The sequence below is a fragment of the Girardinichthys multiradiatus genome, chromosome 4 (assembly GCF_021462225.1).
Source record: "Girardinichthys multiradiatus isolate DD_20200921_A chromosome 4, DD_fGirMul_XY1, whole genome shotgun sequence".
In the NCBI taxonomy this organism is placed as follows: domain Eukaryota; kingdom Metazoa; phylum Chordata; class Actinopteri; order Cyprinodontiformes; family Goodeidae; genus Girardinichthys; species Girardinichthys multiradiatus.
Window position 1 is genome coordinate 45732807 of NC_061797.1, and position 21902 is coordinate 45754708.

The 21902-nt window shown below is 41.2% G+C and overlaps 1 protein-coding gene across 3 annotated transcripts in view; it reads right to left on the minus strand.

The window, feature by feature from the left end:
- The window catches only part of lingo1b (leucine rich repeat and Ig domain containing 1b), a 42464-nt gene extending 20831 nt beyond the window's left edge, over positions 1-21633 (minus strand). The window contains exons 1-3 of one of the 3 annotated variants that reach the window (XM_047364133.1): positions 21532-21568; positions 1454-1569; positions 1051-1366 (exon numbers count right to left, since the gene is read on the minus strand). In XM_047364133.1, the coding sequence (XP_047220089.1) occupies positions 1051-1366; positions 1454-1494 (357 nt within the window). In that variant the 5' untranslated portion in view covers positions 1495-1569; positions 21532-21568. Of the gene's footprint in view, positions 1-1050; positions 1367-1453; positions 1570-21531 lie in introns of all 3 variants that reach the window. The other 2 variants (XM_047364137.1, XM_047364135.1) reach the window with 2 other exon arrangements.
- Positions 21634-21902: the final 269 nt, after the last annotated feature.

The window sequence follows — 21902 nt, forward strand, 5'->3', positions numbered from 1 at the left end:
CTGTATATACAAGAGCTCTGCAAGTTTTTGGGTGAATAAATAAAGAGCAGATTGTAAACGTTATAATATGATTCAAGTATGAACCAAGACAAACCACACTTTTACTTCCATATTCTGCTGTTGATGTTAAAGTGATGTATTTTCAATTAGTTTTTAAGAAGTGATAGCATGCACTCTGCATGGGAAAGTCAATTTTGTCTGTTAGGCAAACATCAGCATACGAAGCCAGAAACAGCCAATGAAAGCACAACTGTATTGAACAATAAAACATACAGGAGGGAAGAGAGTTATTAAGACAGTTGGAAAAGGCGATGCACTCAGCACCAATACAACATAAAGCTCATTTTACCAACTACAAGCTAATCTCAAAGCAATGAGTTATTCCCCATGTAGGAAATAAAACTAGATGAAAGGTGGTGCTGAAGGAATTCAGATGATGTTTAAGGGGAAAAAAACCAAACCAGCAACGACTATGGCCACTTAAAAAACGATTGAACAGCTGATTAATGACGCTGCATTCAAAAGGACTATAAATTTTAATCTTCATGCAGAACCACAGGACTCAAAACCTAAATTTTGTGACTTGATTTGCTCCCAGAGACATTTAAAATGTGAGAGAGCCTTTTTGGTAATTAAGATACAAGTGCTCTCTTTTTCTCTCTCTCTCTCTTCCTCATAATTAATGTCTGCATACATACAATTTGCCTTCTGACAAAATGCAGTGATTTTATGAATAGTGAAGATCTTGCAAAGTGATAGGATTAACTTTCTTGAGCTGAAGCCATTTTCCAAATGAAGTCGAATAAGTTTGCAAGCATTTACTGTTTATGTACGGAGTAAAAACAAAAGTTTACTGTCATTTTGGTTGTTGCTGATTTGACCCACATGCAGAAAACACTCAGAAAGAAGTAGAAGTTTAAAGCATTTATTTTGCCAGAGGTTTGGAGGGTGTGTGAACCAGGACAGGAACTTCTCTGCTGCATGGAGAGGCAAACAGGTAAGCAGTGGATCGTTTCAGAAAGATGGATTTGTTATGGTTGGTTATCTTACAGTTTGCAGTAGTGGATGGTCCGTCGGGAGGAATAACGTTCCGGGTCTGGTAAGCCTTAGTGAGCCTGGGTTACGTAGATTCTGCTGACCTTCCTTTCTGGAATCAGAACTTAGATCTGGTGCTTCTTCTTTAGGACGGAGTCCTGAGGTGCCACTCGCGGGAGGGTGGACAGGGTTCGCTCGGTGGAAGCTGGAGGTAAGGAGTTCAGTTGCTGCCTGCTGGAACTTGACGTGGGATCCAAACTTGAAGTCTTGGCGTGGAAGGCGTGGTCGGGTAAGTTCTCCACAGGAGCTTGAGCTTGGTCTAGAAACTGAACTGGAAATAAGTGAGGACAAAAATTGTTAGTCTTGGTCCGTCATAAACAATGGAAAAAAAACTATAATTTGGCCGGTGGAATGTTACCACAAAGGCAAAACACTCAGGCGTCGAAGTGCTGGCAGCATGCCCCTTTTAAACCTCCCAGCTGATGATGGTGATGAGAAACACTCTCACCTCAACCTGCAGAGCTCAAGCGGAACCTAGGGTTGAAGTACCGTTCATAGCAGGCAAAAACAAAGTGAACATCACCCAGGTCCCGACATTTACACTCTTTTCTAAAGAGTGTTTGCAGTTAGTTTGGAAGTGTAATGCTAGTGATGCCAGGTGGGATTGCCCACCTAAGTTAATGAAATGCTTTGAGTTGCAACATTGATTGATTGATTGATTGTTTTAATTCCAGGGTGTACCCTGCCTCTCGCCCAATTATCACTATAGATAAGCACCAGCCCTTCGAAACCAACTTCATGTGTCTGTGAATAGTGGACTGTTTGCACCTGCTCATTCTGACTAGAAAAACCCTGTAAAAAAGGGTGTAATACACATTACTAAACTAAAAGGCTAAGGCTGAAATTGCTTGTTCTTTGCTTATTTATTCATTTAAGATAAATGCCATATGCATTCTTTTTTTTCAGAAATTGCTTCTTTTACTTACTGCATTTGCAGTTGTTTTTATCATTGCACTATACTATAAATTATATGCCATATCATTTCTATTTGGAGCGATGAACGCTTGTCAGTTTGATGGTTACATCATCTCTGTGTTACATTATGTGCTGAGAACACAACCCGAGAAAAAGCCCTTAACTTTGTGTAGTCATCCGGCGAGCTCGCCATCGCCCATTACCCCCAGTAAGCCCCCAAAACTGTTTGGTCTGAAAGCACTGCAGACTTTTTATGTCAAAACCAGGAACACTGCTGCCACTCAAGACAAAGAAATTAACCCCTTATATAAACACTGTAGAATATCTGCGCACTTTGCATTTTAGTGGAACAGCTAAACTCTATGGAAGCAAATCGTTACCATATTTCAAATGAAAAAGCATTTTCAGAAATGCTCTTTCATTTTAAGAATGTGGCTGCATTGTTTGACTCATAAATTAAATTAGTAATCAATAATCCTATTTGCATTTTAATTTTCTTCTTCATGACTCCACATTTTATGCCATAATCAAAAAGAAAACAAAGCAGACATTGCTTTTTTGTTTTCGTGGTCTTTCCGCAAAGTACTGCACAGAACTCGAAAACGAAAAAGCATTCCGAGCGGCGGGCACAGCAGAGTGACGTCAGCAGTCGCTCTTCCTCAGCTCCCTGCTGACCGAGCTACCCATCTTGTTCGGTAGGGGGCGCTGTGCACGTCTGCATTGCATTACATTGCAAACGTGCCGAGAAATTGATTGAATTGCAGCAGGGCCGAGCTCAATTTGTGGCAGTGGCAAGAAGAACTGGCAGTTCGGGTGGCAGACTGTGGCATCCTCATGGCATCCTCGTGGCAGCCTTCTGGCCTGGGACATCCAGCATGTTTTTAAGCATTTCTTTATAATTTTCTGTGAGTGACAATTCAGAATAGCCGCTCGTGCTCTATAATAAACCAGCCGTTTGTGCAATAAATCTTAATTATCCTTTCAACACGTCACACATAATGCTATTTATTTTCCATGTCAAGTAAACACAATCACCTTATGTTATGGGTCTAAAGCTGTTTATTAAATAATAATCAATAATGAAATCATTATTTAAAGGTAACAGGCAGTCTGTAGGCCATAACACTGAAGTTACCTTTCAAACAAACACTGGCGTGGCGAGAGTCTGGTGTAAAAGCCTCATTTGCTTCCTGCACTTTCTTCTCCTCAAAACAATTGCTTGTTGCAGTTTTAAATAGTTTTTTTTAGCAGCAAGACTGCGAAAACAGCACTGGTTCCCGCCCTTTTTGATGTTGCAGTTACGGTGCAGAGGTGCAAGTCGATGACGTAACCCCTACTGTCCCAATTCTCCAATACGCTTGTAACCTGTGCACTTCAACCCCTACATGCACTTGTACAAAGTAAACACTTCATAGAGGGGGGTAGGGTGTAGTGTGGGTATTTGGACAGGGCCACTATTAACAATAATGACAACCCATTTGCCAATTATCAGCATTAGCTTCCACAAAAACAGCGGCTTTTACGGCCGGTCTGGCACCATCTGGCATCCTCATGGAATCCCCTGCCACCCTGCGGCAGGCTGTGGCAGTTCCGGTGGCAGCTTCAGTGGCAGGATGTGGCGGAACTGCCACAGCCAATGCAGACGTGCACAGTGCCCCCTACCGAACAAGCTGGGTAGTTTGGTCAGCAGGGAGCTGAGGATGAGTGGCTGCTGACGTCACTCTGCTGCGCCTGCCGCTCGGAATGCTTTTTCGTTTTCGAGTTCTGGGCTGTACTTTGCGGGCAGACCACGAAAACGAAAAAGCAATGTCTGCTTTGTTTTCTTTTTGATTATGGCATAAAATGAGCAGTCTTGAAGAAGAAAATTAAAATGCGAATAGGATTATTGATTACTAATTTCATTTATGGGTCAAACAATGTAGCCACATTCTTAAAATGAAAAAGCATTTCTAAAAATGCTTTTTCATTTGAAATATGATAACGATTTGCTTCCATAAAACTCTGAAGCACATCCACAGAGGTTTAAAAATGTTTTCAATTTAGGAGTGCATTTGGCTGATAATGGTCACTCCAAAATGTTTTTAATTAACTTTTTTTTTTTTTCCTAATGCTGTCATACCACGAATGTTATTGCTAATGACTCAGCATTGGATATTTTCACTTTATTTTTTTATTCAGAAATGAAAAGTTATCAGCACTTAATAGTATTTACTTAAAATTGTGTAAAGGAACATGTTTTTGAATAGCTAGTTGGTGTTAAAATGTTGTAGGCCCTATAGTGTCAAACCAGCTTTTAAACCTATGTGTTGTGAGAGTTATATTTGCCATTGTGAATATGTCAGCTGTTAAGATTCCAGCAATGGAATTCCATTGAGGTCTATTTTATGGCCATTTCAGGTCACCTAATACTAGTCTTTATTTATCAAAAAGAAAAAAGAAAACATTGAAACATTTACTTCTTGCTCATACATCCTGTTAAAATTTAAACTAAACAATGACACTGAAATGTTGTCTTGTTCAGCCCATTTGATGAAAACCATTTTTTTTTTTATCTTAATGAATGGCCCATTACCTTCCATTTTCCAGCCACATATCCATGTTGTTTAGATTGAAGACAATGTCTTTTCAATAAAATTTTATTTGGAGGGAACATTTGGAATGGTTTCTCAAAATATGATTTGCAACAGTCCTTTAAGCCTGTCTATTTAGAAAACTGTGACAGTTTTCTGACTGGGGTGTAAAACATTTCTAATTACAAAATCATGTAAGTTAACAGTGCCGTATTAAAAAATATATATTTATATTTTAAATGAAGACTCTCTTGGGGAAAAAAAAACTGTATAATATAAATTTATACACTCACCGGCCACTTTATTAGGTACACCTTGCTAGGACCAGGTTAGACCTCCTCTTGCCTTCAGAACTGCCTTAATCCTTCGTGGCATAGATTCAACAAGGTACTGGAAACATTCCTCAGAGAGTTTGGTCCATATTGACATGATAGCATCACACAGATGCTGCAGATTTGTTGGCTGCACATCCATGATGCGAATCTCCCGTTCCACAACGTCCCATAGGTGCTCTATTGGATTGAGATCTGGTGACTGTGGAGGCCATTTGAGTCCAGTGAACTCATTGTCATGTTCAAGAAACCAGTCTGAGATGATTCGTGCTTTATGACATGGCGCGTTATCCTGTTGGAAGTAACCATCAGAAGATGGGTACACTGTGGTCATAAAGGGATGGACATGGTCAGCAGCAATACTCAGGTAGGCTGTGGCGTTGACACAATGCTAAATTGGTACTAAGGGGCTCAAAGTGTGCCAAGAAAATATCCCCCACACCATTACACAACCACTACCAGCCTGAACCGTTGATACAAGGCAGGATAGATCCATGCTTTCATGTTGCTGATGCCAAATTCTGACCCTACCATCTGAATGTCGCAGCAGAAATCGAGACTCATCAGACCAGGCAACGTTTTTCCAATCTTCTATTGTCCAATTTTGTGAGCCTGTGCGAATTGTAGCCTAAGTTTCCTGTTCTTAACTGACAGGAGTGGCACCCGGTGTGGTGTTCTGCTGCTGTAGCCCATCTGCCACAAGATTTGACGTGTTGTGCGTTCAGAGATGCTCTTCTGCATGCCTTGGTTGTAACGAGTGATTATTTGAGTTATTCTTGCCCTTCTATCAGCTCGAACCAGTCTGGCCATTCTCCTCTGACCTCTGGCATCAACAAGGCAATTGCGTCCACAGAACTGCCGCTCACTGGATATTTTCTCTTTTTCTGACCATTCTCTGTAAACCCTAGAGATGGTAGTGCATGAAAATCCCAGTAGATCAGCAGTTTCTGAAATGCTCAGACCAGCACGTCTGGCACCAACAACCATGCCACGTTCAAAGTCACTTAAATCACCTTTCTTCCCCATTCTGATGCTCGGTGTGAACTGCAGCAGGTTGTCTTGACCATGTCTTCATGCCTAAATGCATTGAGGTGCTGCCATGTGACTGGCTGATTAGAAATCTGCGTTAATTGGACAGGTGTACCTAATAAAGTGGCCAGTGAGTGTATACTTTCTTCTTTTGGTAAAATATAGACAAAACGAATTATTATGCAAGAGGTATATCTTAGAAATATATAAATAAAATACACCCACACATACATGCAGCATGAGTTCTGTTTATGTCTAATATTGACTGGAGGAACACAGTCTAAAAACATCAAAGAGTTCTTCTGACGCTTTAATGAAAGCAAGTTGGAGTTTGTCATTTTCAGCCTCCACATTTCCATCAGTATCACTGCTGTTAGCCTTTAACCACCAACTGAAAAAAGCAAAAAAATGTGTGCAATAGTTTACCCGCACTTACTACACTTTTTATTGCTCCCAGCTGAGGAATAACCGTTGCGCACCAGATAGTTTGTTACACAGGAACATCTTAAATGATTCAAGTGAAAAAAAAAACAAAAAAACATCTTCAGAGATTTAATACAAGTTCCGTCTAATGCTCCGAAAACATCCTTATTAAAAAAACGTACTGTGGTTCTGTGCTTTTGTTGTCATAAAGATGTGCTCTCCAAATCTAAAATAACCCAAATAACTTTGTGTAAGTATTTATATCTCTTGCACTTCTCCACGACATTAGCGAAGAAGATATTTGTTCATGAATGTTCTTTAACAAACTTCTGAGACCTTGACAGAAATGCATTATTAGTAATGATATGAAATGGCACTCAAGTGGACTTCATGTACTAATAATGTAACTTCTAAAAGCCATTCATCTCTGGATTTTATGAAGGGAAATCATGTGTGCATGGAATTCTTTTCAGAGTTATATTTGTAATAAAATGTTTGAAGCAACTTTTTCCTTCCATTTTATATTTATCACTGTTTTTTTCTCAGTCTGTCACAAAAAGTTAAATACAATACATTGTACTTTGTGGTTGCAACACAAAAATTTGAAAACCTTCAAAGGGGTTGAACACTCTTGCGACATCCTATAAAAACATCAAGTTACTGGTAATGTTGATGCTGATTGGTCCTATCCACTGTGTACAGTTGCATACATGAAAAGCTAGTGACATTAATTTTTGATTTCTGAAAGATGAGAACAAAGTAAAGGCTGTAAGCAGAGCATATACGTTTTAAATACATATTATACTAATCCTCTAAACAACGCTAAATAAAGTCTATTACATCCATATTGCATAAGTTTATTCAGATCAATTCAATTCAGTTTTGATATAGCACCAATTTACAACAAATGCCATCTTAAGGTGCTTTACAGGACAAACGTTTTGAATTTCAATGCATAAATACACTGCTCAAAAAATAAAGGGAACATTTAAACAACACAATATAACTCCAAGTAAATCAAACTTCTGTGAAATCAAACTGTCCACTTAGGAAGCAACACTGATTGACAATCAATTTCACATCCTGTTTTGCAAATGGAAAAGACAACAAGGGGAAATATTTGGCGATTAGCAAGACACACTCAATAAAGGAGTGGTTCTGCAGGTGGGGACCACAGACCACTTCTCAGTACCTATGCTTTCTGGCTGATGTTTTGGTCACTTTTGAATGTTGGTGGTGCTTTCACACTCGTGGAACCATGAGACAGACTCTACAACCCACACAAGTGGCTCAGGTAGTGCAGCTCATCCAGGATGGCACATCAATGCGAGCTGTGGCAAGAAGGTTTGCTGTGTCTGTCAGCGTAGTGTCCAGAGCCTGGAGGTGCTACCAGGAGACAGGCCAGTACACCAGGAGACGTGGAGGAGGCCGTAGGAGGATAACAACCCAGCAGCAGGACCGCTACCTCCGCCTTTGTGCAAGGAGGAACAGGAGGAGCACTGCCAGAGCCCTGCAAAATGACCTCCAGCAGGCCACAAATGTGCATGTATCTGCACAAACGGTTATAAGCCGACTCCATGAAGAAGGTATGAAGGCCCGATGTCCACAAATGGCAGTTGTGCTCACAGCCCAACACCGTGCAGGATGCTTGGCATTTGCCAGAGAACACCAGGATTGGCAAATTCGCCACTGGCGCCCTGTGCTCTTCACAGATGAAAGCAGGTTCACACTGAGCACATGTGACAGACGTGACAGAGTCTGGAGACACCGTGGAGAGCGATCTGCTGCCTGCAACATCCTTCAGCATGACCGGTTTGGCAGTGGGTCAGTAATGGTGTGGGGTGGTATTTCTTTGGAGGGCCGCACGGCCCTCCATGTGTTTGCCAGAGGTAGCCTGACTGCCATTAGGTACCGAGATGAGATCCACAGACCCTTTGTGAGACCATATGCTGGTGCGGTTGGTCCTGGGTTCCTCCTAATGCAGGACAATGCTAGACCTCATGTGGCTGGAGTGTGTCAGCAGTTCCTGCAAGATGAAGACATTGAAGCTATGGACTGGCCCGCCCGTTCCCCAGACCTGAATCCGATTGACCACATCTGAGACATCATGTCTCGCTCCATCCACCAACGTCACGTTGCACCACAGACTGTCCAGGAGTTGGCGGATGCTTTAGTCCAGGCATGGGAAGAGATCCCTCAGGAGACCATCCGCCGTCTCATCAGGAGCATGACCAGGCGTTGTAGGGAGGTCATACAGGCACGTGGAGGTCACACACAATACTGAGGATCATTTTGACTTGTTTTAAGGACATTACATCAAAGTTGGATCAGCCTGTAGTGTGTTTTTCCACTTTAATTGTGTGCGTGACTCCAAATCCAGGCCTCCATTGGTTAATAAATTTGATTTCCATAGATGATTTTTGTGTGATTTTGTTGTCAGCACATTCAACTTTGTACAGAACAAAGTATTCAATGAGAATACTTCATTCATTCAGATCTAGGATGTGTTATTTGAGTGTTCCCTTTATTCTTTTGAGCAGTGTATATAATCAAATCAATCCAATCATATGGATCGAATAAATACATTCCAATTTGATTACAGTTATAATACAGTGTGGTCAAATTTAGGTTGTTGTGCTAATTGGTTTAGTTTTATCTATTTAGGGAAGCCCAGTTGATGGGAGCATTGCTTGCATCTAGACATTATCCTTTGAGACAAATTTTTTATCCTTTACAATTATAATGTGACAGTGGAAATGACTGACTGTCCTTTAACAGGAAGAAACCTCCAGCAAAACACATCTCAGCGTGAGCGGCTATCTGCTGTGACCAAATGGGGTTTAAAAAGGCAGAGCAGACCCACAGAAAACGCAGAAGCACTTGTCCTGGGCTGTTTCTTCTGTTAAAAAATAAGTCAGTTAATTGCAGCGGTAGCTTTTCACTAGCTTCATCTAGGAGAAAAACATGATGTATTATTTTGAAAAGAACTCTAAATTTCTTAGATTAAATTTACCTTTGATCAGTAAAACGAGTAAAATGAAGTTCCCCATCCCAATGCACAGAATCTGTACACAATGCATAAATTACAAAAACAACTCCACTATCTTTTTTTGCTCGTATACTTATTTAAAGTGATGATGTTTTAAAGGTGCAGATCAACAAGGGCAAATTAGTAAACCTTCACAGGACGTTGCCAGTGTTTGGGTGGCAAATGTAGATGCTTCATTATTCAGATTTTAGCAGATGGTGTCTAAGACTGCGTGAAGAATGGCAACAATGGGGCAACAGATGATTGGCAGTGAGATGCTTGGAGTACAGATGCAGGTGTTTTTCATGGTTTAATTTACTAAATCTCAAGCTAAACAGAAAGTCATGATCATCAAAGCATAAGATGTCCTGTCAAAGGGTGAAACAACGTTTTTACAGTAGGGATTTTTTAAAAATGGTATAAAGAACCTCTATAACCTCTGCATTCTGCTGTTTTAACATATATTGGATTCACCAGATTTCCAGCTTACATGGATAATTTGTCTCTACTTGATCCCCCAAATTGATGTTTGATGTGTTATCCAAGCTTTGAAAAGTGGAATAAATCTTTCCTCAACAAGCACATGTAATCAAGGATTACAATCATTGACATCACTGAAATAATACATGTTTTACAAGGCAGGGGTAACAAAATGAGAGTAATTTTTCATGTGCAAATAGTTGAAATGACTGTCATTACACTGTGAAATGACTCTCCATTATGCTGACAAGACAATTAGTTTTTTTTCAATTGTTCACTGTCAAACGGAGTAAAGTGGCAAAAAAAAGGCAATTATCTTTAAACATATGTTCTGAAAACTGATTATTTGTATGTCTGATAAATATACATAATTTATGTTAATGAGTGTAATATATATTCAAAACATTTTGTTCTAATGCAGTCTTTGAGCATTATTCTTATTGGAACAACTAATAACTTTTCATGCCTTATTGAGGAACTACATGTATAAATGTATGTGCCATTTGAATGAATCAAAAAATTCAATAGTAGAAGCCTTGACTGTTATAACATAGTGACCAGATATACGTCAAGCTTCTATAAACATTGGAACAAGTGTTGTGTCCTTGAATATTGAATTTAGCATGTCTGTCTATGTGTTTTCTTCTTTTTGTTAAAGATTTGGACTAATTCTGTCTGAAAAAAAGGTAAGAAAAATAAAGCATTTTTATTTCTCAAAATGTAGAAAAGACTGCCACCGTGTGGCCCAGAGAAGTAATGACAATTTTAGTATTTAATTTATTTTCACAGAATCATAATCTGCAGATTGACATTTATGAGGACAAAAAAATTGTCTTCACAGCTGCCTCAAAGTAGTATGAGAACGTATGTCTGAAACTCATTTGAATTTGTATTTAAATCATATTTGTCCTAAGGGGTAAGTGCAGGATATTTACAAGAACAGATTTGAATTAGATATTTTTATTCGAAACAACCAGCTCTAAATGCAAATAATCTCCAATGCTGATGTGAATACATGTAGCTGTTGCTGAATAATCCCCAGAAAAGCAGGAACATAATTAATTCCTCTAGCGCGATGCTGACTGTGCTGTAAGCATGTCACGGGAACAATGCATGGTCTATTTGAGCATGATGTATCTGCAGAAGACTTCTTTTTTTTTTTTTTTTTCGTTTTCTGCTGCAGTAAAGCAACATGATAAACAAAGAGAACACGTTTCTAAAATATCAGTACAGCCAGTGAGCATTCATTGTCGTGAGAGCATAATTGTGCGCCACAAAGCATGTCCACCTACCATGCTTGGCAGTCATGCACCATTTCCTGAGACCTTGTTTTATAGGCAAAAAATCCATCAGGATTGTTTGGTTTTAGTCATTGAGCTTTCAACTCAAATGGAAGTGCAAATGCTTAAAATCGCTCCACTGCACGGTGATTTAGCATCTGGAATGTTTTTTGTTGTTGTTTATTGAAGAGTTCCTCCTGAAACTGCCAGCAAAACTTCACATATCTTCACAACTTCAGGGCAAGCTCTTTTTTTGTGTTATTGAGAAGACACACATGGAAATATTCTAAAGGTAAATACATCTATTTGTCCTTAACATCAGTTTAACAAATATAATGCCATGCTAATATGTAAAAATATATATTTTAAAGTCACTCACTGTTTGCTACACCACTAACAACATTGTCAACAAGTTCATAAAAAATATTCAGCTATATAAAAACTGATATACATTCACTGGCCATTTAATGAGGTACCTGTTCGATTTCATAGCAGCATCTTAATGACATGGTGAAGATGCATCTCTGAAGTGCAAAGAGAGCATAACAATGGTAAAGAAAGGGTTTAAGTGACTTTAAATGCATGGTTGGATGGTTATTGATGCCAGATGGGCTGGTCTGTGTGTTTCAGTAACAGCTGATCTACTGGGATTTTCAGCCATCTCTTGGGCTTACAGAGCATGGCCCAAACAGGACAAAATATCCAGTAAGGGCATTTAAGTGGGTAAAAATACCTTGCTTTCAGAGGTCAGAGTAGAATGAGCAAAGACTGCAGCACAAAAAGACCATACAGCGTGCCTCTCCTGTCAGCTAAAAACAGGAAATTAAGGCCACAATTTTAACAGGCTCCAAAAACTATACAATATGATTGAAAAGTGTAGCCTGGTTTGATGAGTCTTGATATCAACTAAGATAATCAGATGGCTTGGTTAGAGTTTGGCATAAATAACATGAAAGAATGGATCGGTACTGCCTTGCATCAAAGGTTCATGCTGGTGATGGGGAATTTTCTTAGCACTCTTTGGGCTCCTCAGTACAATTTAGTATTGTTTAAACACCAAAGCCTTCCTGAGTATTGTTGCTGAACAAGTCACCCTACATTTGGTTAGGTTCAGTTTATTTATATAGTACCAATTCACAGCAAATAATGTATCAAGGCACTTTACAAGACAAACAGATCCAGTTTATTTACAGAAATACATGGTCAGCTCAATCCAGTCATATAGAGATTTAAAGCCAAATACATGCATGCTGACTTTGCAGCATTCCTTTCTCCTGAATGAGCATGCAATGGCAGCAGACAGTTGAATACATTGAATCACTCACTTTTCAGCAGTTCCTTATACTCAGCATGTATGCGGTGATAATGGAAAGGAAAACTCTCTATTAACAGAAGGAAAAATCCAACAGAAGCTGGCTCAGTGTAAGTGACCATCTGCTGTAACCAACTGGGGGTTTAAGAAGACAGAACAGACACAAGTAAAAACATGAAATCACTGGTCTAGGAGTAGTCTCTATGAATAAGAAGAGAAACACAATCAAACTCATTTCTTGAACATAAGGCATGTACAGTCAACCAGATCTTAATCCAATAGAGCATATTTGGGATGTAGATGGCCAGATAGCAAATCAGCAGCAACTGTGTGATGCTATCAAGTCAGACACCTTGTTGAATTCACGACATGCAAAAATATGGGCGTGTTTTAAGGCAAATGAGGGGTCCAACCCAGTACTAATAATGTGTGTTCTATTTTTGTTTTATGACATAAAAACAAAAAACACAATATATTACACCTGCATTACAATATTCTGAATTACATTGTATTTCAAAAGGTATAGAAAAGCAATGTCTAATCATATCATTCTTTAAGTAAATAGCACTCCAGCATTACCGTTCTCTGCATCTGATGCTGTAGCATTCATAGATTGGTCTCAAGTTAAGCAAATATGCCAAAGATATTTTGGACATGAAGAATTTGTTCTGCATTTATTGTAACTTAGAGGCAACATACAGTATATAGCCAAACATATTTGGATGTGTGCTTTCATACACATATGAACTTGAGTGACATCCTTAATCCATAGGCTCCAATGCAATTGTCAGCCCAATTTGTGCAGGTATAATAGATTCAAATCCTCTGGAAAGGTTTTACACTGTGTTTAGTGTTTACAGAATTTTATTAGCATTTTTTCCAGAAGCAGATTTGTAAGGCAGATTGTAAGGATTGTAAGGTTGTAAGGTTGATGCTTGACGAAAAGGCAAGGGTGGCAGCCTCCCCTTTTATTCATTCCAGTGGTGTTCCATTGGGTAAGGTCGGGACCCTTTGTAGGCCAGCCAAGTTCTTCTACAATACCATGGCTCATCTACATCTTTATGGACCTTTATTTGTGGAGAGGAGCAAATGGAAAAGGAAGGGATCATTCCCAAACTATTCCTGCAAAGTTAGGAGAATGAAATTGTCCAAAATGTCTGCGGTAGCATTAAGAATTTCTTTATTGGGAACTAAGGCCTTAACCCAACCCCTGAAAAACACAACATAATCCCCTCTGCGCCAATTTTAACAGTTAATGTTAACACATAATGATGACATTATGCTGTGCTCCTGGCAACTGCCAAACTCTCTATGCACTCCTCTGGAGCTAATCTAAAAGTTCATTTAAAGTTGGAGGTGTACAACTTCTGACTGCACAAAGTTGGTGACCTCTATGCACAGTACACCTCAGCAATCAGCTAAACCAGCTCTGTGATTTTACCTGGCCTACCACTTCGTGGCTGAGTCGCTGGCATTTTCAATTGCTTACACTTTGCTATAATATCACTAACAGCTGAGCATGGAATATCAGTAGTAATTATCTTTTTAGACTGGACTTATTGCACAGGTGGCATGATATCCTAGTACCATGCTGGAATTCACTAAGATCCCCAAGAATTACCACTACTACAGAATGTATCCAAGTGTAACTCAAATGCCGCAGCAATGAACTGATGATGTTACTTTATCTCATGCAATGCAGATGCCCTTTCTGAGCTCATGAAGATACACCTGCTGTCCAACTTCCTAAAATTGCAGTTATAGACTATTCTACACTTTTCAGCCAAATACACACACATTAACAAACCAGGTGTTGGACCACTTGTTGCTGAGTATTGGACTATCTGCACGTTGTTGGACGTCACTGTGCCTCTCCAATGGCATCGGCCATTTTGTATCCAGGACAGCCCGCTCCTACATATCCCATCGAGCATTGCGGCTGATATGACTGGGCGTCCCAAGTCTGACGTCACAGGACGCTATATAGGAAGGCGCTCACCTTGAACATACGCCTTCTGCTAGGACCGGACTAGTGACTGAAGTGCGCCACTTCAAGAGAAGAGCTCTTTTCAGAGTTCGTTCATTCTCTCTCGTTGGAAAACAAACAATTCATAACTCAGGTTTCTGGACTAGGAAGGCCAGAAATTTCACTTTGCCGATCGAAGACGTGAGTTAACACGTAACTAAAAACACGGAGTTCGAGGAACGAACCGCCACCGTGTTTTCATCCCAAGTCGACTTTGATGGTCAGATCATATTTTTCCTTTTCGTCAAGAAGGCCAAAGGACGGGGACTGACCGCTTTCCTGGAGTTGAGCTGCGGACGCGCACAACGCTTCAACCCCCCATCTTTCCCTCTCACTCGCTGCCCCAGAAGGAAACTTCACCAAGTAAAACCCATCCTTTATTTTTATTTCTTTATTAGAAGGCCTGGGCAGGGTCAGAGGTTGTAGAAGCGATCAGAATCGCTAGTTAGGATCTCATGTGTTCTGAATGATATGTGCATGTAACCTTGTTATTGAAACTTTGATGTGTTATTTTGATATCTGGAGCTGCTGCGTTCCTAGCTCTGTGCGTGTTTTACCACATGAGAGTCAACGAAGGTGTGTGGTAAGACTGGACTGTTAAAATCACCTCATGGTGAAATTCTCTATTTTTCTCCAATCTCACTGCTTGCTAGCTTGCCGCCAAAAGGTTTATAACTCTTTGTCTGCTCAGGAGTTGGGGGAAGTTTTATGATCAAGACATCACTGAATACAGTTGGAGTTGCGCCCCCGCCCACTCTCCACTCACCCCACACCTCTTCGTCATATTCTCAATTTTGCCATAAATGCTGGTTGATTCAACACCCACTGCTGTGTTCTTTATTTTGCTTAGTTAGATGTGTTACCCTTGTTATGTAGAATTTTGCATGTTGAGTAGGTGAAGATTAATAAATATTCACATAGATAAAGAGAGAGCGTTTTGTGTTCATTGTGTGCAAAAGTGAGTTGTCAGTCAAGATAAGGTAAAGTTCCACACATTTCGGCAGAAACGGTCGATTAAACAGTGACATCTCCGGCAATAGTTATTATTACGGAGCATTTAACGGTTGTAATGGTCAAAGGCGTTGAGCCGCAATTACAACACCAGAAACATCTCTGGTCTCGATTCATAAATGAGGATTTTGGTTAAGAAATTGATTTTGTCAAATTATGATTTGTAATTATAATTATTGATCAAGATTAATCAATCAATAATCATAACCCCCAACACAGGACACATGGAGTTCAAACGAAAATTCATAATGAAAGACTCACCCTTGCCGTCTCCACCATCCAATGACTTCCCCGTGCATCTCGCGACCTTCCAATCAGCATCCTGTCTGCCTGATTCATCATCCAATCAACTTCCGACGCCTTGTTTTTAAAAGGACCTTCTACCATGTTTCTCCTCGCTTGTCAGCTGAGCTCATCCCTCCTCCCCCCCACCTCCACCATCTTCCTTCACATCTACTCTTGGCTCCCTGGCCGCTAATCCACCACCAGTGTCAGATCAGAGGGAAGACATCTCTAACTCTAAGCCTTACAAATGTTCATCTTAGCTCATGTCATTCACAGCATTCATGTCTTCCTCCCAGGTCTGAGCGCCAAAGATATAATAATGTAATTTCACATCATTAAAACTTTTCTAATTGCCAACCGTCTCTTTGCGAGTCTTTTCAGATTGAAATTATAACTGAGAAAATACTTTTTGACACAACAGAACTTGATGTTTCATGACTGACATAGAACACTTTTTTTGGATCTATTGGCCCAGCAATTCCTGTAACCAATAGTGGTGAAAGCTGTGAACTTCAACCTGTCTATTTGTTTTACATTTCAATATAATGTCATTCATTGAACCATCTAAGGAAACAGTTTATTTCATCCCTTCAACTACAGCTTTAAAACACGATGCATTAATTGTACCTCAAAAGATACAAAATCAACTATTTTCCTTTCATTCTACGCTTTGTGTTTAGCAAGAAATTCTAATCTCCAATGTCATGATTCAGTTACCTTGAAGAGAAATTAGCTTATTAATGCTCTACCAGTACTTTTCTCTTATTTTTTACAGTTAGGTATGGTGGCTCCTTATTTTTTTTTACCTAGCCTTGTGTTGAAAATTCATGCTTTCTTCTAAATGCAGAATCAGCTTATTAAAAGAAGCTGCTGTAACTGAAAAAAAAAGATTTATTTTAAGCCTATCCATACAGGCTGAAAAGTTTCACTTCAAGATCTTAAACATTTCTATTGTAAAGCCTAATATTATTCCTACAATTGAAATATTCTGATTTATTTTAATCATTCTAGGTTTTTTTTCTAATGAATAGTATTTTTATCCATGATGTTTTTTCTGCAAAGAAAAAAATGTCAGCACCTGACTTTTCCAAATTATTTTCCAAAACATTATGCTTTAATTTATTACACTAAAACCTAAAATTTAAAAAACAACAATGTTGGCAGTCATTCACAGCATCTTCAGTTACCTTATACTTAAAAAATACATTGGAATTAATTATACAAAATATTTTTGAAACCTGCTTATCTGCTTAGACCTGAAGCCAAGCCCTTTAAAATGTTGGCCCAGTCACTATTATTTCATTAGATACGCTCAGAGTAATCAGTGACATAACGATTCTCATTAGTCTCCTTGACAGTGTGATCATAGCTTGAAAGGACATAATTACAGCTCTGTCCTGTGGTGATGATTATGCTATGCCAACAAATAATAAGTTGATTTAAAAATTTCTTGAAATAATAAGGTAAGGGCAAAAACTGCTAAAACTGACAAGGTGTGAAAGGAAAACAGTAGTATCAGGTTTACACCTTTGACTAAAAAACCTTAAATATTCACATAGTTACACTACTAAGAAATCATGCTCTCTCGTCTCGTCTCGTCGTCTTCCACTTATCCGGGACCGGGTTGCGGGGGCAGCAGACTCAACAGACGTCCCTCTCTCCAGACACCTCCTCCAGTTCCTCCAGGGGGAGCCCAAGGCGTTCCCAGGCCAGCCGAGAGACATAGTCCCTCCAGCGTGTCCTGGGCCGTCCCCTGGGCCTCCTCCCGGTGGGACGTGCCTGGAACACCTCCCGAGGAAGGCGTCCAGGAGGCATCCGGTATAGATGCCCGAGCCACCTCAACTAGCTCCTCTTGATGTGGAGGAGCAGCGGCTCTACTCCGAGCCCCTCCCGGATGGCCGAGCTCCTCACCCTATCTCTAAGGGAGTGCCCGGCCACCCTACGGAGGAAACTCATTTCAGCCGCTTGTATCCGGGATCTCGTTCTTTCGGTCATGACCCAAAGTTCATGGCCATAGGTGAAGGTAGGAACGTAGACCGACCAGTAAATTGAGAGCTTTGCTTTTCGGCTCAGCTCTCTCTTCACCACAACGGACCGGCACAGCGCCCCCATTACTGTGGCAGCCGCACCGATCCGTCTGTCGATCTCCCGCTCCATTCTTCCCTCACTCGTGAACAAGACCCCGAGATACTTAAAATTCTCCACTTGAGGCAGGAACTCCCCTCCAACCTGAAGAGGACAAGCCACCCTTTTCCGGTCGAGAACCATGGCCTCGGACTTGGAGGAGCTGATCCTCATCCCAGCCGCTTCACACTCGGCTGCGAACCGCCACAGCGCCTGCTGTAGGTCTTGGCTAGAGGGGGCCAGCAGGACCACGTCATCTGCAAAAAGAAGAGACGAAATCCACTGGTCCCCGAACCCGACCCCCTCCGGCCCTTGGCTGCGTCTAGAAATCCTGTCCATAAAAGTTATGAACAGGACCGGTGACAAAGGGCAGCCCTGCCGGAGTCCAACATGCACTGGGAACAGGTCCGACTTAGTGCCGGCAATGCGGACCAAACTCCTGCTCCGCTCGTACAGGGACCGGATGGCCCCTAGTAAAGGGCCCCCGATTCCATACTCCTGGAGCACCCCCCAAAGGGCATCACGAGGGACACAGTCGAATGCCTTCTCCAGGTCCACAAAACACATGTGAACCGGTTGGGCAAACTCCCACGAACCCTCGAGCACCCTGTAGAGGTTATAGAGCTGGTCCAGTGTTCCACGGCCGGGACAAAAACCACACTGCTCCTCCTGAAGCTGAGGTTCGACTATCGGTCGGACTCTCCTCTCCAATACCCTGGCGTAGGCCTTACCAGGGAGGCTGAGGAGTGTGATCCCCCTGTAGTTGGAACACACCCTCCGGTCCCCCTTCTGGGGACCACCACCCCAGTCTGCCAGTCCAGAGGCACTGTCCCCGACCGCCACGCAATGTTGAAGAGACGTGTCAACCATGACAGCCCTACAACATCCAGAGACTTGAGGTACTCAGGGCGGATCTCATCCACCCCCGAAGCCTTGCCACCGCGGAGCTTTTTAACCACCTCGGTGACTTCAGCCTGGGTGATGAAAGAGTTCAACCCCGAGTCCCCAGCCTCTGTTTCCACCACGGAATGCGTGATGGCAGGATTGAGGAGATCCTCGAAGTACTCCTTCCACCGCCCGATAATGTCCTCAGTCGAGGTCAGCAGCCTCCCACCCCCACTATAAACAGTGTTGGCGAAGCACTGCTTCCCCCTCCCGAGGCGACGGACGGTTTGCCAGAATCGCTTCGAGGCCAACCGGTAGTCCTTCTCCGTGGCCTCACCGAACTCCTCCCAGGTCCGAGTTTTTGCCTCTGCCACAGCCCGGGCCGCAGCACGCTTGGCCTCACGGTACCCGTCAGCCGCCTCAGGAGTCCCACAAGCCAACCACAGCCGATAGGACTCCTTCTTCAGCTTAACAGCATCCCTTACTGCCGGTGTCCACCACCGGGTTCTGGGATTGCCGCCGCAACAGGCACCGCAGACCTTACGGCCACAGCTACGGGCAGCAGCATCGACAATAGATGCGGAGAACATGGTCCACTCGGACTCTATGTCTCCAACATCCCCCGGGATCTGGTCGAAGCTCTCCCGGAGGTGGGAGTTGAATACATTTCTGGCCGAGGGCTCTGCCAGGCGTTCCCAGCAGACCCTCACTATGCGCTTGGGCCTGCCAAGTCTGTCCGACTTTCTCCTCCTCCAGCGGATCCAACTCACCACCAGGTGATGATCAGTGGACAGCTCAGCCCCTCTCTTCACCCGAGAAATCATGCTAATGTTGTTTATTACAATCTCACAAGACCTAGCTGATTATTCATGGGGTGAATTGAGGTTTGACAAAGCTGACTATTTTGACATAAAGCGCAGAACTGTTGACTTCTTCTCTGTTGGAACAAAAGACATTTGCTGTGCCTCATTATGCTCAAAAATGGAAGGCTCACAGATAATGGTCACAAACCACCATCCATATCCAACACCATCCATATCCAACACCTGCTGAATACATGACAGCTGCTTCAGGCTACTTGCTCGAAATATTTCCCTACCCACCTCAGCAAATAAGTATTTTACAGCTTGAAAGAATTTGAGTGGGGATCTGCCTGGCTTTAGAACAGGAACCTGTCACAGTCAGCCAGCAGCCAGTTGTTAGGACATCCAGGACAATGTCAAAATATCCTCCACATTTTAAGTCAGAGCTGTTGTAGGTCCCCTTTGGAATAATAGATGTTTTGTTTTCCATTAAATTAGGATTTGTGACTCACTTTGTCTAAATTTACTTATTTGTGACATTATCTGTGACATTGTTTTGCTTATATATAACTTAAAATATACACTATGGACTTGTATTGACTGTACTGTAAATATTTGAAAAATGTGTCATTCATATATGGCCAACATTCTTTTAAGATTGGTATTTTTGGTCAAGGTAAAACAAATATAGATTAATGTACAGGAAACAACAAGTGACTGTTAAGACAAATACAATTTCTTGAAAGAACATTTATACACATGGTCAGTCAGTCATTTTCTACCGCTTATTCCATAGTGGGTCACGGGGGAGCTGGTGCCTATCTCCAGTAGTCTATGGGTGAGGCAGGGTACACCCTGGACAGGTTGTCAGTCCATCGCAGGGCAACACACAAACAACCACGCACACACTCATTCATACACCTAAGGGCAATTTAGAGTTACCAATTAACCTAACAGGCATGTCTTTGGACTGTGGGAGGAAGCCAGAGTACCCAGTGAGAACCCACACATGCACGGGGAGAACATGCAAACTCCATGCAGAAAGACCCTTGGCCGGGAATCGAACCCAGGACCTTCTTGCTGCAAGGCAACAGTACTACCAACTGCGCCACCGTGCCCATTTATACACAATTTCTTCATATTTTGCTGTATTTTATAACATGATTTTATGTAATTTTATGTACATTTTTTGTAATTTGGTATTTTATGTGACTGTAACACTGCAACACTTTTACGATTGTATTGGTTACTTTTTGGTATGGACTGGTTATCGCAAGGATATTAACAAAACTGACAACAGAAAATTAAGTTCATCGTAGGAGCCTGGGATGGAACAAGACAACCAAAGAAAAACGCTCACCTGATTCAGAAATATATATTTAACTTAAGTTACAACAAATAAATGATTAGAAAGACACCAGATAAGTGTGTCAAGACAAGATTACATTAGACAAGTATCAAGTAATTCAAATGCAATAATAATTTATTGACTTTTGCATCCTTTTCAGTTCAAAAATGTTCAGTTCGTGGTTATAATTCAACCAAAAAATATGAAAGATAGTTCAGTTATTGCCCATGTTCTTTTATTTAAGTTCCTTTTGGAAAAACAGGACTCTCACAGTGTCCAAGGTCCAGAATCAAAAAGGGAAAAGTTAATAATCCTACCAGCTCGCCACTCTAGAATCCTATAGATCCCATAGAAATGCTGCTGAATTCTTAAGGACCCTTAAAACATCTGCCACAAACAAATATTAGTCATAATTTATGACCATAACTAACTTTATGAACATGAATGTGTAAACATAACTGTGTTCTGAACTTCCGTTTGCGAATGCAGAAGTGATGCCACAACACAACCAGCATTAAAAATTAACTTCAGCAGTAAAGTTGACAACTTTACCAGACTGAACAATCATTTTGCAAAGTAACTTACCAATGAGTATGGGAAGATTTACATAAGGTGGTAATCAGATTTCGTGTTGAATCGGTCAGCCGTTTAGTCCAGCCATGCACAGCCAACAGCAAGGAGGATGTGACATCAGAACGGGCCGTACTCTGGGAGCGCTTCCCTTTATAACAGCGCTACTGGTGGCTGAACGGGCACTCAATTTAAGTATTATAGGTTACATTATGGACAAACATAAAGTGCAGAATTGAAAAGTAGGAGAAGGATACATGGTTTTCAAAAATGGTTACAAGCAAAAGTAAAAAGTGTGGCATCTACAGTCATATTCAATAAATTAGAATATGGATTTCAGTAAGGCTTGTCAGAATAAAAGTACCACTTAAAATAACAATCTAAAA